Source organism: Papilio machaon, chromosome 20 (genome assembly GCF_912999745.1).
Source record: "Papilio machaon chromosome 20, ilPapMach1.1, whole genome shotgun sequence".
Taxonomy (NCBI): Eukaryota; Metazoa; Arthropoda; class Insecta; order Lepidoptera; family Papilionidae; genus Papilio; species Papilio machaon.
The window spans coordinates 1,746,086-1,763,696 of NC_060005.1; the positions used below are offsets into that span (position 1 = coordinate 1,746,086).

The window sequence follows — 17,611 nt, forward strand, 5'->3', positions numbered from 1 at the left end:
CCTCTGTCGATTAAAGTTAGGCAACGCATCTGCAATTGCGGATGTCTATAGCAGCGCTTCGCTGTTTAGGCAGACTCAGGTGATAACCTTATAATATAAAAAAAACTTGAGAGGTGTTAAGGGACACCCGGATGGAACGAAGTTCCTTTCAATTAATTAGTGAAGGAACCAACGTTTATTCTATGCATAAAAAACTTAAGTCATCACAAGAAGTACATTTTATTTCTATGAATTTTCGTTATATATTGTCACGTCGTTGCCATGGTGATATAGCAAAAAGTGTCGTGACAACTTTTCGTAAGAATTTTTTCCGCCTAGCCCCCTTTCACAACGTGCGATAAGGAACTTCGTTCCAAAAATATACATTTACGATTCTCTAACAAAATACTTGTAAATAAAAAAAACTGAGCACTATTTTATCATTTCGAGCACATTTCAAAGCTAAATTCAAGAGTTATAGCCATAAGTCATGTATGTTCTAGAATAATCCGCAATGATCACTCACAGGTATTCATAAACGAAATGATAATAATCCAAAAATCAATATGAAATATCCCTCAGTACATTTCCCATGGGAGATGAGACCGTCACGAACTGGCCACACAAAGCTGGGCTTTTTAATCCGTGTAATTGATGACCGCTGTATTAACTGCCTCATAGTCATTTAAGGCAGACCTTTAGTGTACACTTAGTATAGAAAATCAACTACATTAGAGTCACTTTATAAGAACATGTTGTAAACATTCGTATCAGGTTAATTAAATTTTACGACAAAATATTAAATCAGTCTTAATTAAGTAAATACATATATAACCAAGATACATTTATAACCTATTTTTCTTAGCGATAAGGGGCCAGGGGAGAGGTGAGGAGGGGGGAATAGGGTCATAGGTTTATCAGTGCACTTGCGTTCGTATGTGTGCGTTATCTAAAACGCTTCTTTACATGTCATCACGTCTTCGTTTTGAAACTATCTTGTACAAAAACAAACTTATTGAGTTCAAATATTACGAGGTATTAAAGTCGAAATTTAGTGGAATAAACATCGAAACTAATAAGGTTATTGAGTGGAATAGGAACAGACATGTAGTAGAGTTTTTTATATAAAAGAAAGGCAAACGATGAGCGTGAACATCGAGGTGATCATCAACACTCATGGACGTTACCAATACCAGAGGAACTGCAGATGCTTTATACATCCAAATTAAATTTACAACGGATTATTTTACGTAAATGAATCTCTAAAACGGCTCAAAAAAGATCAAGAGATAGAAGAAAAGAACCACTGATTCTCCTGTAACCAGTTGTTCAGGGTCTTAGCAAGTAGTGAAGTCAGATTTGCATATTAAATGCTAATGCGCAATTAACTATCTAATTATAACTACATAATCACCTAGTCGATACGATATTGATGGCCGCAAATGAAACAAATCGAGTACCAGACGTTCCTAATTTATCCGTGCGTAGTATCCGAGCGGATAACCCGACAAGCACGCGAACAAAACAACGTTTGATTTAGTTGACATGTACGCGTTCACTGATTTTGCTTTTATTTGACTATCGATCTTGTTTTAAATTGTGATGGGAACTGACTGATTTATACCACTCTTTACGGGCCTCTTCCATGCTATTCTAAAATTGTTTCGTTGAATGTCTTAATAAGTGTTTGTACTTTAGTATGCGTAGACACATGTTTTAATATATTTTTTGTTCAACCTTGTCTTGTCTTGATTTAGTGAAGATTGTTTTACGTATTAGGGGCGTTGTATTTTTTATGTTTTCTTTGAAATGCCTTTTAATATAAAATTGGCCAATCTTTTTATTAAAATAGATTTTATTTTGGCACGTTCAATCGATGAATTAATACAGAGCTTTTCAATTAACGAGTATAGACTATTATTTTTTATCCCAGCAAACAAATTCTAGTAATGCATGTAAGTAGTTGAAGATAAAGTTCTGTAAAGTACTTGCAGGAAAGTACTTCATCTTACATTGATCGGCCCGGTGTCTGTCGCCGGCATACTCCCCGACCCCCCACGCCAGGTGGGAGGTGGGAGACACCCCCCACGCCCCCGGGTCGAGCCTGACTGAGTAATTGGGTGCAGGTACTTTGCGGCTGTTTTTCAAGGAACCTTTCAGTCTGCCAAGTCAATGGAGGATGGGGCTTTTTTTCTGTTTTTGTTTTCTGTTTTAATTTACGTTATGACTGAATTTTAAAATTTAAATATTTTACCAAAATAAACTAGAGATATATGAGGTTTTAGTTGACGTACAAATCTGTATATTTAAAATATTTCCTAGGGCAATTTATATTCATGCCCGAGACCAGATACAATACGCTACATTAACTTTTCTCTTTTCTCGTTTTCTCTAACGTCTCTTTTGGAGTTCGACTCTATTAACTTCTCTCGTATTTGATTGATTTCTCTCTTTTTCTTTTCTCTTAATTAATTTCTCTCGCGTTTGGGGCAAACTTGTTGAACGCAACACTCTCATACAATATAGAAAGTACTTTATCTACAAGTACGGTAAAATTGAACCGCTTCAAATTTCTTACAGTAGTAGTATTTGACGGAGTAGCTTAAATACAGGGACGGTATTAGGACAGGGCATGGTAGGGCGACCGTGCAGGTCTGCGAACTATAAAGTTTTACATAACTCTGTTAATGCCACCCAAGGCATGAGCAAAAAAGATACCTTCGTAAATCTCGCCTAGGGCGCTGGTAGACCTAAAAACGTTACTGCTGAAGCGATAAAAGTTTCATCTTTACTTCTAGAAGGACACTAGTTCATAGACTTCAGTATGGACCACAGACTATTTTATTAAGTCGACACACTAGACAAGATTTAAATTCTTAAAAGAAAATGTTCTATTTCTTTGAATTAAAGTTTATGCTCATAAAGCCCTTATACACAAAGCAACGTGAATCTTCGTAACCTGGCGATTTGAGTTGTTTAGCGACGCATTACAATATCATGTACGTTTGTACACAGCACCGGTCACCGACATTTCTATCATCTCCAAAGGTATCTCGCTATCTGTTTGTCAAGAACGTGACGAAAAAAGTCGCTACGATTTTCAAGATGCAAATTTATACAATTGACATGAAGTCACTATGCCTTTACTAACCGAATAGATGGGTTGCGTCTACGACTCAGCGTTGTGAGTAGGTACGGAGCGCTGCGTTCCGAAAAGTTCTTTCCTAACAGTAAAATATTTAAGTTTTGGCACTGGTCATTAGAAATCAAAGCTAAGTTCTACTACTGATAGTAAATTAACTGTTGGTATTTACCTTAACATTTAGAGTTAATTTGTATGTTTTTATGTTAACTAGTATGTAACGATATGTCGATGGCTCCTACGAATAAGGGCCAATGTGCAAATTGACAACTTTTCAGGAGAAGCTCTCAAAGTTTCTACCATAAAGAAAAATACGCCACACAGGCCTTTTTACTTTACCAAAATATAACATTTAACGTTGTAAATGTGTTTTTGTTTAGTACATGTTATTAGTTAAACTGAGAGGTAGCTTTTAACACAAAAAAAGTAATCAATTTGTTACTTGGGACCTCATACATAGGACCTATCGATGTGTTTGTTACCTTATCTGGTAGACTTTAACTTCAAGACCTAATTTATTTATATAAAAGAGGTAGGCGTAGGCGGGGCGGGGCGGCGCGACCTCTGACCCGCCCTGTCTCACCCCCTACACCTCTTCACCTCGCCGCGACTTCACCCCCGCACTTTCACCTCCCGGGGTGAGCGCCCGACGTCTTCGTAATATGGAAACTGCCACCTCCGAATGTTGAAAACTTTATACATTTTTCTCAAGTTATACAATATTTTCTTATTAACTGAAAGGTATGTTACCAACAAATTGTGTTCTTCGTCACTTTACCATTAGCCAATATACAAAATTACGGTAACTTTAAACATATAAAACTCAAAGAAAACGGCTATTTATTTAGATTAATGCATATTTATTAGCAAAATTATGGAAATAAAATTAAAAAGTGACTTCGGTCGACAAAATCTTATTGGAATTTTATAAATTCATCAATTTCTAAACGAATATTACATTTTTTAAATTCTTTTTAATTTAAATGGTTTGCAATTTTATTATAAACCAAGTTCATCATATTCTAAATAAACGTATAAGGAAAAAAACTAAAAAATATTATGTAAACACGTGTAAGTGAAACACAAATTTAAAATATCAAGAAGTGTGAACAGATTCCAATTGGTGGTGGCTGCGCGGGAGTGCGGCCACGCCCCTCGCCGCCCACGCAACAACAAGCCGCAAATATTTATTTTAATTTAATAAAAGTTACTCTTATTTTATTAAAAGAAATATATTTAAATGGCAAAGATTATTTAAATCGGAGTAATCTTACATAAAATTAATTTGTTTTAATTATTATTATTTCTAATTACCGAGAAAAGACTAATAAGTCATTTTATTTTAAAAAAGATTTTATTAAAAATTAAATTAATGAATAATTTCCTATAAAACCACTAATATTTTAACATCGAAGTTTATTTTTTAAACCAAAAAGATTTATATTATTAGTAGGTATATTGTAGTACCAAAAAGTTATTTATTTGTCAGAATGCATGTCTAGTAGCGAGAGTTGCTAGTCCGGAGAGCCGGCAGACCGGCGTAACTTGACGCCGAGTATCCTGCACGGTAGCGTTGGTGAATATGAGTCTATTAATATAGCTAAAATATAAGAAGACTATCTATTGTTTAAAAAATAGGAAAGGAACTGTTTTTGGTTTTTTATAAAGATTTTTAATTTAGGAATAAATTATGTTATAACTTATTGGTGACCCGACCTTGTTGGCATAATAAATATGTCTGATCTCTTTTCTGTAATTTCAGTATCCTTCCCGTTGATGTCCCGGTTATTAAATAAAATCCTTGTAAACACTTCCGCGCCCGGACTGCGAGCTGATATTTCGGGCATGCTTATTGTTTAGGATAAGAATCATCTTATATTAAAACAAAAAATAATGCCACAAATACTTGAGACTTTTTTTTTTCTTAAGCAAAAGTGATTTTTGTGAGCAGAAGATACAGATATGCTAGCTTTGATTTTTTTATAGGTTTTTTTTTAAATCATAACTCTCTCATACATCATTAATAAAAATACAAATCTTTCCTCTTCGTAATGTTAGTATTAATAAAAAAAAAGATTAGTTTTATACCAAGTCAGATGACAAATAAAACTACTTAAACATTTGATATTGGTTTTAAAAATTCAATTCAAATGTAATTAATATTAAAGTAAAAGTAGATGAATATAAATAAGAATTAAAGTCCGCCCAACAGATTTTCTTACCGACGGTACGCGGCTGAAAGATTTCCACCCGTCCCCCTCCCTCTGCCCCCCGTGCGGGCGGGCAATGGGCGCGGGGGGCGAGCGTGGGGGGCGGGGGGCGGGGGGTCCCGGTCGAGGTGGCGGGGCCTTCGCTCCCTGCCCCCGGGCCACCGGGCCAATGGCGCCGCGGCGAGGCCTGGCCCGACCCGGGCTCAGTCGCGACACAGCCGCGACCCTTGACACACGGGTGCGCGCCCGCCGTTTCACGCGCAGTGACATCAACCGGCACCATCACGCACGGCGCGCTAGTGTACGGCGGGGTCGGCGGGCCGGGGCTATGCCCGCGCGGCCCCGACCTCCCGCCGCTCGAGCTCGGCTTCCGCGGTCCCTGGCGCGAGGACGAGCTGCTTCCCTCGACTCCTGCCAGCCAGGCCGCCTCCACGCAGAGCGGCTCCTCCGCCGCCGACAAGGGCCAGAACGTCGAGTGCGTGGTCTGCGGGGACAAATCCTCCGGCAAGCACTACGGCCAGTTCACGTGCGAGGGTAGGTAGTGAAGTGAAAGTGCGGTGTCAAAGGTCGCGTCGCTCGCCGCAGTGATTGCGCGTTGGAATGTAGGTTAGCGGTGCTGGGTTCGCTTCTCGAGATCGTAACGATGCGCGACTTATCATTAGATAGTGAACGGTATGGAAAATAAGTGACGATCGAAGTAAAGTCAACTTTGCTAACAGAAATACTGATTACGTTGAACCGATTTACTTATCCTTTATAAAGTTAACTTGGATAATTTTCGGAAACGAACCTGTTACGAACACAAGCAATCCCAAACGATAATATTTAAAGATTGGATTTTAAATACATAATCTTAATTTTAGTTAGATTTGTACACATATAATACAAGAATCAGTTTAAAAATTAGTAAACAAGTTGACGAAACAAAAACATTTTTAGAAAATAAACCATACGAAAACTTGAGAAGTTTAAACGATTAATACTAATAAATCTTAAAATTAGAAACAATTTTTTGTACATTTCAGTGATGTAGAAAATTAAATGAATTTATAATAATTTCACAAATCAAGTTTAAAACAATGAAAAGTAATTAAGTCCCCTCTAACCTGTATAATAATATTTTCCCGCGGCTTTTCCTCTAATGAGAATGCAACAAGACAAAGTTTTCACAAACTGCCTGTCTCCATAGATAAGGGTCGTCACTTTTATGGTAATCAGACTGATACAGAAGTAGGTAATTGCCGCGATACAGGGGGGGGAACTTTATGGTTAATTGATAACAAAAATGAAATTAAAATTGAATACAAACATTTCTTAAGTCCAACTATGTAGGTATATTCTGATTTAAATTTTAATTTATAGTATGCGTCAGTTTAATTGACTTATGTCTTTTTTAACCACCTCCAAAAAGTTTCTAAGTATTTTATTGTGGAGATAGGTTCAGCTAAAATAACATGTGCCGTGATTGACTTGAAAGTTTTTTTTTTTTAAATAATGGTTATTATAATTTTTACGATTTTTTATTAAATTGTCGTAAAATATTTATAAAAAGATTCACATTTTATGATTTATTGATGTTATTTAAAAGGAGTTTCGTCCTTTTTTAAATACTCAATGCTTAGATGGTGATCCAATTACTTATTATTTTTCGATCGTTGCGGTTCAGTGTATTTGTTACATAATAAGACTGAAAACTTAAATTAATTCAGTTGTTTTCGGGTTAATCTACAAAATAACAAACCACTAATTTCGTCTAATTCATAAAGAATTTCGCTTACTAATAAGCTTTTTTCATATTTACAACAGCATATTATTAAAGCGTTTACCGACGCAAGCGCTATCTCTACCAACATAATTTTACTCATATTAATGTTTAACTGTCAATCTCTAGACTAATTAACACTTAAGCAGTCCCTTAGTGTATTTAAATTAACAAACTGTGGTACAATATAATAAAATTTTAATTTTTGCTTTGAATTTAAATTGACAGAGTTAAGAAAATAACAGAAATGATCTTATTTTAAACAAGTTTAATGAGTCATTGTTCTTCATCTTCATGACCGTTCCCTTATGCAGAATCTGCACAGTATGTATTCTTCCATACATCTCTATCAGCCGGAATTGCTTTCACTTTGCGCTTGTCTTCTGTGTGGTCGTGGTACTTCACTAGTCGATCCAACCCATTCGTGCACCCAATAAATATTGTTGTTACGGGATCTACCACTGTCAATTACTTGGAAAGTTAAAACAATGCATAGATTATTCGAAGAGACCAAAAGAAAGATGTTAAATGATTTTTAGTGTTGATGTCTTATCGCGCCGTCGACTTCACCTCCGCGACATTTATTATTGTTTCAGTTTTCTTTAAAGTAAATGAAAGAGATGAATAGAATAGAGAATAAATCCACAATTAGTGATACGTGTTATTTGGACGTTGATTTAAAAGTTTATCTTATTTAATCCTGACTGTGATTACTTTTCTGTTGATTTTTCTTAAGACAAGAATTACATTTAGATAATTTTAATTATAAGTTACGTTTACTTTGGTAACTGGATAAGATTAAACAATGATTTATATTTATAAATTAACACGTTAATAGAAAGGCTTGTTGTCTTTTAATCAGCTTTGTATGTATCGTGTGTACTGACTACAGATAAAAAATAACAAATGTCAATATGAAGATTTAAAAAGGTTATAAAAATGGTATTTTTTATAACATCTTTAATTATAAATTGACCGGTTTGTCATCAGACAGCTTACATTATATTTTAATATGTAAAACTTTAGATGAGTGAATGAAGTTTTTTAATTCCGCGCGGATAAAGTCGCAGGCAAAAGTTAGTTAAAATAAACTCCTGACTGCATCCTGCACCTTTGGTAACAAAAAGTGGTACTCCTGTAAAACTATGCGATATGCATTTTTTGTTTCAAATTATGATTTGTCAAACAAATTGTTTTATGATCAGCCGACGGTGTTTAGGCCGTGACCTCGACCGGTCGAAGGTGTTAACCTAACCTTACTTTTTTTACATTCCCCTTGCATTCTTTAATGCGTTTTGTTTAAAAATCTACGAGATTTTAATTAGATTAGATGGAGATAATATTTAATTGGTAATTTTAGATCGAAAGAAAAATGATGTTAGTGAAAAATTTTGTTTGTTTGTTTCGTTGATGTCAATTTCCAAAAAAAAAAAAAAAACAGAAGTTGAAAGTTACGGTCAATTCACATTTTTATGGAACATTTACATACAGACCCAGTCAATTCTGGTGTATAAGATTGAACATATTATTTAAAAAAAGAATCATAAAAAAAACGCTATCAACTTCCTCTCTATTTTTATTAAAGGAACTAAAATAAAAAAAATTGTCGCCAAATATCAAACTAAATCGGCGGCCCAAATTAAAATACATCATTAATTCCGGCAATTCGTTCATTTGTTCTTATCAAATGCAACAATGGCCAGTGGCGCCAAAAAGGTTGCGACCTTTATGTCTCAATTATACTTTAGTTAGAATAACGATATTTTTATAAATCGAATGCGAGTCACAAATAGCATTTTTGCCAATATCAAGTAAGCTTGAGTATAGAAATTACTAATTAACATTACATAAGTAGGCTACGAGTAGGTATTAAAAACAAACAAAACAATTTATAGTTGACTTATGAGTCCAAAATCCCTGTATAAAAGTTATCGTCATCCCTCTCTTTATCTGTGACAAAACTGAGATAACAATATGTTCTATACAGTGATTTTGGTCTCAGAAACCAACGATAAGAATATTAAATTATGCAATTAAATGTTAATACACGGATCATTTTGTCTTTCAAATTCCCTATAAAGCCAAACACATCTTCAGTTATAACTGCACAGTTTACATGAAAGTAAAAAAAAACTTGAGAGGTGTGTTGGGACACCCGGATGGAACGAAGTTCCTTTCAATTAATTAGTGAAGGAACCAATGTTTATTCTATGAATAAAAAACTTAAGTCTTCACAAGAAGTACATTTTATTTCTATGAATTTTCGTTATATATTGTCACGTCGTTGCCATGGTGAAGTAGCGCTCATTCGTCGTTAACATACTTACTATAGCAAAAAGTGTCGTGACAACTTTTCGTAAGAATTTTTTCCGTCAAACCCCATTTCACAAAGCGCGATAAAGAACTTCGTTCCAAAAAAAAATCCTACACACTAAGTTCTCACCGTAAAGCTCGACGACTGTCACAACTGAAGGTTAGGTCGGGTTTAAAATTTTGGAACAAATTTTAAATCCGGTCATTTAACAGTTGAAGTCGCGATAAGCAATGGCTGCAAGCGAGTTGATTGGAATATTTTTTTAAAAAACATAAAGTTTTCTTCTTTCTCTACATTTCGTTATCGGTTCTTAACACGATTTACATATAAAAAGATCGAATTTTTATTTATTAAATTTTAAACGTTAAATGTAAAATATTTACAGTTCAAAACATTCATCTTTTTAAAATGTACATTTTCTATTATGACATTTAATTTATAACTGGCCAGTATCAATAACGAGAAAGAAAAATATGAAATCGATTTATTTGTGACACATTCGAATCTTATCGAGTAAAGACTTCCCGAATATAACAAATTAGTGAGGTGTGATATTTCGTTAAAATGTTCAATCTGATAAACATTTTGAGTCAATCCAATAAACATTTTGATTTAAGAGTTTTATTTTGGAATAATATTAGATTGGGGACGCGTCGACACGGTTGAAGTGCCATCTATGTCTCATTATAGATAATTAACGGATTTTATTTGTCGATACTTAATCGATGTCGACGGCCTGTAATCGATACATTCGTATGATAATATCGAGAATGGATACAGTTACTGACAGGCGTTTATCTAAGCTTTTCGGTAATGTACGCAAGTTTTTTTTTTCTTTCTTTTTAAAATGCTGTATTTATGTCTTCGACTAATAATAATTTATACGTCAAACTTAATGATGTAAAAATATATCAACGACAAACATCTAAATTATAAAGATATTAGAAAAAAAACCGAAGACAAGATATTCCTGTTGAAATTATTATCAATTGTTGGACTTTTAAAAAATGTGAATTTAAAGTGCATTAAGCCATCAAGTAAGCGTATACAATACATATGTATTTCCTCAAAAAATAATATTTTTATAACCGTATATATTTTCAACTTTCTTTGATTAAACGGATGGCAAATGGCAATATATTTTCTTACACGTGTTTTGGCTGTGCATAGGGTTGCCAGGTCGATATTTAGGTAGAAAGGTCGGACACCCTATATTATTTAGGATTTTGTCTCAGTATTAATAGGTACACTCTCGTTTGGGAAATGTAAAAAGCCTAACAAAAGCCGGACAACTCGGACACCGTTTATTTTGCCCGGACACGCAATCAAAAAGCCTACCTATGTCCAGCTTTATCCGGACGCCTGGCAACGCTAGCTGTGCACAACCTCAGTAACAATCACGGTATTTGCATATCTCGTGGATATTATCCTATTGGTGTATAAGTTACATAGTTATTTTTGGGTATTACGTAATAAATTAAAGCTTTTTATCATTTCTCATTCGAAGCCCATCGCTACAAAAAGCGATACAGATTAGCCGCGAACATAAACTGTTATTTTGATGTCGACAAATCCACTTTATTAAGAGTGGGACCTCCCGCTGGTCGAGGTGTAACCTTGTCGCATTATCGTCTCCTGCTGTCTCGACCGTCTCGCACCTGATAACTTAACAGCTGTTAAAACGACAAGGTTCCCCATTCAAATGCTTTTGACTTAAATGCTCGCCTTTGTAAGCCACATTACGGATGAAGTTTGACACCTGTAAGTAGTGATGTAGGTGATCTTTATCGATTAATGTCTCTTTTTAATCGAGTGACTTTCTTAATCGATTAATAAGTAATGTAGATGTTATGAAGTTATATGTATTTATTCAGAATAAAAAGAATAGTTTATAATTCAAATGTTTTAATAAAACTATTGCAAGTCTAAAATAAAAAATAATTATAATTGACATTTATAGAGTTTGGCTTTAAATCAACTAAAAATCTTTTTGTTTTTTTAATAATTTATTCAATTAGTTTAATAAACCTATAATAACTCATATAATTTTTTTAATTAATTACGATCCTTTTGTTTTCAATGGCGCTTAATTGATAAATAAACTTATGCTTCGAATTCCTAATAAATCGAAATCCAACCACTGAACTATCAGAATTTAAATCACGTAGATGAAGGACATACATAGAAATGTGTTTAGATTATCGTCTAACACGCTTCGAGCTCTAAAAGCAATAACAGGTATGAAGGAAAGCTTCGATAAAATTAAAAATGAGTCGATATTAATTTCCGTTATCGCGCGCCGCACTATCGCCGCACAACCGGTCAGTTTATGGTATGTTTTGTCCGACGATACGCTCGCAGTTAACCCTATCTTTACGACCGACTCTAAACATAAGTGTCTCTCCCAACTTATTTATTTTTATGTCATTCCACTTTTTAAATTGAATTCACCATTCGGCGCGTGTGTGGCGCACTCGTCCGCATCTAAACCTGTCAATAAAACGACCCTAAGGTCCGAATTACGTTAGCTCTTTAATGAAAATTAGATTCCACTTTAATATATTATTTATGTGAATTAAATAAGTGCTATATAATCTTAATAAAGCATATATTAGTGTGCTATACGTGTTTTTACGATCATATTTGAAATTTAATGTCTCGAATATTGTAACAGTCGCATGATTGTCACGTCGTAAATCCCAGGCTTCTATAGAATTCGGTTTTTTTATCATTCTTGTTTTCTGTATATATCCGACTTGACTTTACTAGTGTTAAAATTAAATTGTATAATATACTAGCTGTCGCCCGCAACTCCGTCCGCGCGCAGTTAAAAAATGGGGGGGGGGGTATGAAAAATAGATGTTGGCCGATTCTTATAGATACCGGATAAGCACAAAAAATTTCATCAAAATCGGTCAAGCCGTTTCGGAGGAGTATGGCAACGAAAACTGTGACACGAGAATTTTATATAATAGATTTGATAGTATTTAGTAATTATTTGTAAAAAATATATTTAAATACCGATCAATATGCGAGCTTTAAATCAATCAATTGAATCTCTCATCACAATTCCGTATTATCAGCATTTTGTTTCATTTAAACCAAAATATATTATTGTATTTCGGTATGTCATTTGCTTACTCTTTCAATTCTTTCTTTAAATATTAAACAAGTCATTAATTCTTACTAATTATCGTTCGTTGAACCGATTTAAATTATATAAAACAAGTGACACTAAACGCTTCGAACTCGTTGAATCCTTGAGCTGTTGAAGTTTGTCACAATTAAATGCATATTTTTTCATTTTACACTTGTGTTAGTCAGCCAAATTTATAAATAATAATTATCTATTGCACCTGTAATAATGATTATTACCTTTATTTGGATAAAAATTATTTAAGTAAATATAAATATTAGAATTAATCATGTACAAAACTCCACGTGTGTATGTGTGTACGTTCGTGAGAGCGGCACAGGACCTAGATCATTAAGGTCCGATCCGTTGGAATCATTAAAGCGGGTAATTTGTCATTAAACTCATTCTTTTGTACAAGTCAGCCTTAATGAAATGATTAAGGGAAGTTATTGATATTCAGGGCTGTCACTTGTTACTCATTTTTTAAAATGCTCGTTAACAATAAAAATATTGTTGTTAAAAATTCTGATAAAATTAAGTTATTTGTGCCAACCATGACTTACAAATTACTTCTTTCTTGGCAAAATTATTCTAATACCTTTTGCTTTAAAATTCGTAATCGACTTATGGTGGATTTCTGAAACCAAAATACTCGTTTTATACAGAGATTTTGGTTTCAAAAATCAACGGTTAATAGCCTTTACTTTACTAATTTTCGAAAATAAGATCGATTTTCTATTGTTTTAGTTCGTTTTGAGAAATTCGTTCATAAGCTTAGAGCTTTATACGAGGTTTTGGTTGAGTTCAAAGTCTTATAGACGCTAAGCTAATGATGTTAAGCCTTATGATTTATTACAACATCATTAATAACTATCCGCTTCAATTGATTCCATTCTAATTCAATCTTGAAACTAATTTCTACCTGTTTAATTCGTGTTATATTCGTGCGTGCGTTGACTTGGTAACTTTTAATGATACCTTAAATTTTATGCAAGAAACTAGCAAAAAATACGTGACGAAATTTCACCATCGAACGTTCAGACTTACGGCTGGAATCCATCCTAATGTAGTAGACGTGCCGCTCATTCGAACGAAAAGGTTTGTATCATCGTTCCTTGTGCGTACTGCAAAGGATTGAAAGTTGCCGTCGTCAGTTTTTCCGTCCAAGTACGATGTGGGGACCAAGAGTAGAGTGAATAGGCGTTTACGAAGCTAGCGCGTACCATCTTTAGACTTCATCATCACTTCATCGGGTGGGATCGTGGTCAAGCGCTGGCTTTTTCAATATATAAAAAAAACTTGGTACGTCCGACAAGACTAATATTGTGTCTGTCGTGTCAATATAAATGCTTGTTAGTTTACTAGGTAATCTCAAGAGGCAAATTAGTAGTAATGAGTCGTTATTTGAAATGACCAATAAAATAATTGCATGGCTTTTAGTACCAAGTCATACATGACCTTAATAATTTATTACTTTATCAACTTAAATTCTACGTTTTACTTAGGTGTTACCTTTAATTGTAAAGTTTATTTCTTTGTAACAAATGTAAAAAAAAACAATTATCACGAACATAACTTTTTAAAAATATAACTCTAACTGCATTGCACAGAATGCAAAAAAAATATTTTACTGTCTGTACTTATTTCTTCCAGTTTCTAATTTTTAACAATAAATAATAATTAAGATTTCTTTAAAAGGAAAAAACTATATTTAAATGAGGTTACATAATTATAGCTGGCCAGTGTGGTATGCTAGTGTCGATACATTGCGGCCTAGTTACCGATGGCTGGTCTTGAACGGACAGTTAAACTGAAAAGTGATCTATAGGGTTTTTCAACAAGAACTTTGTTTTCTAAAACAAAATAAAACAAAGAGTTTAGATGAAGATGATTCAAATTTTTATTGTATTACGAAGAGAAAAGTTTGGCAATTATGAATGAAAAATGATATCTGGCAAATGTCCACCACGACCACGCTGACAGATGTCGATTCTTTCATCAAAGTTTGCATCAAAGCAAAATGGCGGGTCTATTTCGTTAATCACGTCAAGGATTTTGAGTTTTAAGGCCGCGATCGATTCGATTGGCTCCGTATAGATTCTGTCCTTAACATAGCCCCACAAAAAACAATCCAGTGGTGTTAAATCACACGATCTGGCTGGCCATTTAACAGCTGAATTTCGGGAAATTTGGTTTGCAATAAATTGCACCATTTTCATAATGTATTTTAATTATTTTAATGCGATTTTCGAGCGAAATTGAATTCATTGTAACATTTGCCAAAGCATCTACTACGAATAGGTCAAAAAACTAAATGTCAAAACTGTCATGTTGTTGGTGTGGCCCCAATTGAAAAACAAAGTTCTTGTTGAAAAACCCTATACTCTGATTCATAAACGTACAGACTTCCAAAAGAATATTTTATTGACCATAATGTCCTAAGACTAAGGAATGTTAGTATTTTTGTCTCCCAAATTACCTCTCTTTGACCCGTTGTATTGCGTATACAATAGACTTCAATATATTAAGTATAAAATGTAAAAAGAACGTTACTACAACAACATTTACCATTCTTGTTACGGTATTTTGTTGCTGTAAATAAACTCTGATATAAACTTGAAATAAAAAGATTGGATATACTAAAATGTTTTCACAAACGCCAGCAAAATTATCTCAGTACATTCTCTAGTATCTTTGCGTGTTCATGCATAGAAAGTCCCCGCTTGCAGTTCGCGGATACAACATAATCTTTTTAATCCCCAAGCATTGTTCCGCGGCTCAAATCTCTATGTCAATGCACCCGTTATCATCTCGCGACGAATACAATTTGCAAGACTTGATATTCCCAACGATAGTGGTAATTGGGAGCCAACGCGAAGCTCTAAAATTAGGTTTCCGCAAACGTTGCGTTTCGTTAAACAAATATGTTATTTCAAAATATAACAATTTAATAGACTATTTTATATTAGTACTTTGTAGATGAATTTTAGTGATAACATAGAATGCTTTATCATTATAACTTTTAGTTGCCATTTGAAATAAATAATATAAAAGAGGATTTAATTGAAATGCGTTAATATGTTTTATCAATGTAAAAAACAATTGTGAAACGTTTTAAATCACGTACAATTATACATTACATTTCTTTGAACATCAAAAAAAATTATTTTAATATAATTGATTTTTGATATTATTTATAAGTAAAGACAAAAAATTGCATTATAGTTCTAAATGTATAGTTAAAGGTTAAAATTTTATAAGCATCTTTAACGTTTCGTGTGCAGACAGCCTTAGTAATCTTATCTTTCGTACGGAGCTTCTGCTAACGGTATCGGATGCGGCGGGGAAATATGCCGCATTGTCGGCGGCGAAGGCATTTTCAGTTTCGTGCTCGTTCGAATGCGGATATCTTAGCCACGGACCTGATTTATACACCTAAACAATATTAGAAACGTTTTGCTAATATAATTTTATTCAATTCGACGCGTAGTATCAAGTTTAATATATTAGGAAAGACGTTTAAGTTTTGCCTTGTTAGACACTACACAAAAGTTGAGTGGTTGCCTACCATGTTTTGTTTTAAATTTCTTTTTAATTCAAAATAAGTAACAATTGTAAGCTTACATAATTTATTATGCCAGTTAATTGGAAATATCAACTTATTGATCAATTGTTAACAGAAAATATTCTCTTCAAAAACTCTTTAGTTTTGTTGCACATTTATTTATAAAATTGTGTCAATTTAACATTGAAGTTTTTCGCGCTAAAATAAAATAAAAATTATTACGTTTATGTCACAAAATATAAAAGTTTTATTTTACAATTTGTAACAACTATATAAAAATAACGCTTGAAACTTTTAACTTTGTCAGTATTATAAACAAGTTTTAGACAACAATAAAAGTAGTAATAAAATTTTGAGGTTATGTCAGACATTTTGTTTTAACAAAAAATTAAACGTTATCATAAAAATATAGACGTCATGCGATGTTACCAGTGTAAAGCTTGTAACTCATAATTACTTTAAATAAAACAACCCATTCAATATTTCATATTATAAGATTTATTTTAAACTAAGTCATTACAATACATTATTACGATGATGTTATGGCTTAATAACACGCAAGTGTGAACGCCATTTTAAATTTAAAGGCACTTTCTAATATTATTTAAAATAGTCATAATCTTTATGATTAATTGTTGAAAATCATTTGTTTTCAACCCACAAATAGTTTGTCCTTTATTTTTTTTTAAATCACAAGTATCTTTAAAAATTATGCCAAAAAAGATCAAGAAATGAGAAGAAAATTAATCATAGATCTTTCTAAAACAGAACAAATGCAGAAATAGAGTTTACGTTGCATTTTATTTTAGTAACCACAGACCACTCAAAATTGTATTCATGCATTGTATCTATTCATCATATTTCGCTGCCATAAACATTATTCATTTTTTAATAATCTGTGGTGATAATTTATTTACACGTGTCAAACGTCTATAATATTTTGCCGCCATAACTCGCGCTATTCACGCGCCAATTATAAACTGTCAACTAATCAAATAACGATTTTGAATCTTATTAACATGTAAATCAATATTAATTTTATAAAAAATGCATTGGATCTTAACAGCGTCTTAAATAATTTCTTATTTTAATGTTTATGTATAACATATTCATGAGAGCGGACATAACTATTTTTAAATCGTTATCTTGGATATTTTAACTGTTTTATTTCGTTTAGTTTTCAATACTTCCATACGAATGGTCGAATTAACGATCGAGTAGACAATAATATATTGGATTATGGTAATATAATTAAACAGTATTAGAGTAATAACAAGGCGCGCTGACATGAGGCACTATGAACAGTTAGAAACAATTGTCCGACATTCTAAATTGGCTGTTTAATTATTTTTATCTAAGTAATAAATATATATTCTGATGCAACATGCTTCCTACATTTTACTGTTTAAAGCTTATACTGACAACGTGTCTTTTTTAATTTTTATAATCAAATAAAATATAAAAGTATTTCAAAAACAGCCAGATATATTATAATATAGATAA

At 33.2% G+C, this 17,611-nt stretch overlaps 1 protein-coding gene across 1 annotated transcript; it reads left to right on the forward strand.

Moving 5' to 3' along the window:
- Positions 1-4,855: 4,855 nt before the first annotated feature.
- On the forward strand, positions 4,856-5,873 carry LOC123722148 (retinoic acid receptor RXR-beta-like). The gene is made up of 2 exons (XM_045682991.1): positions 4,856-4,873; positions 5,364-5,873. Exons 1-2 carry the CDS (start codon positions 4,856-4,858, stop codon positions 5,871-5,873), a joined length of 528 nt encoding a protein of 175 aa, XP_045538947.1.
- The last annotated feature ends 11,738 nt before the right edge of the window (positions 5,874-17,611 follow it).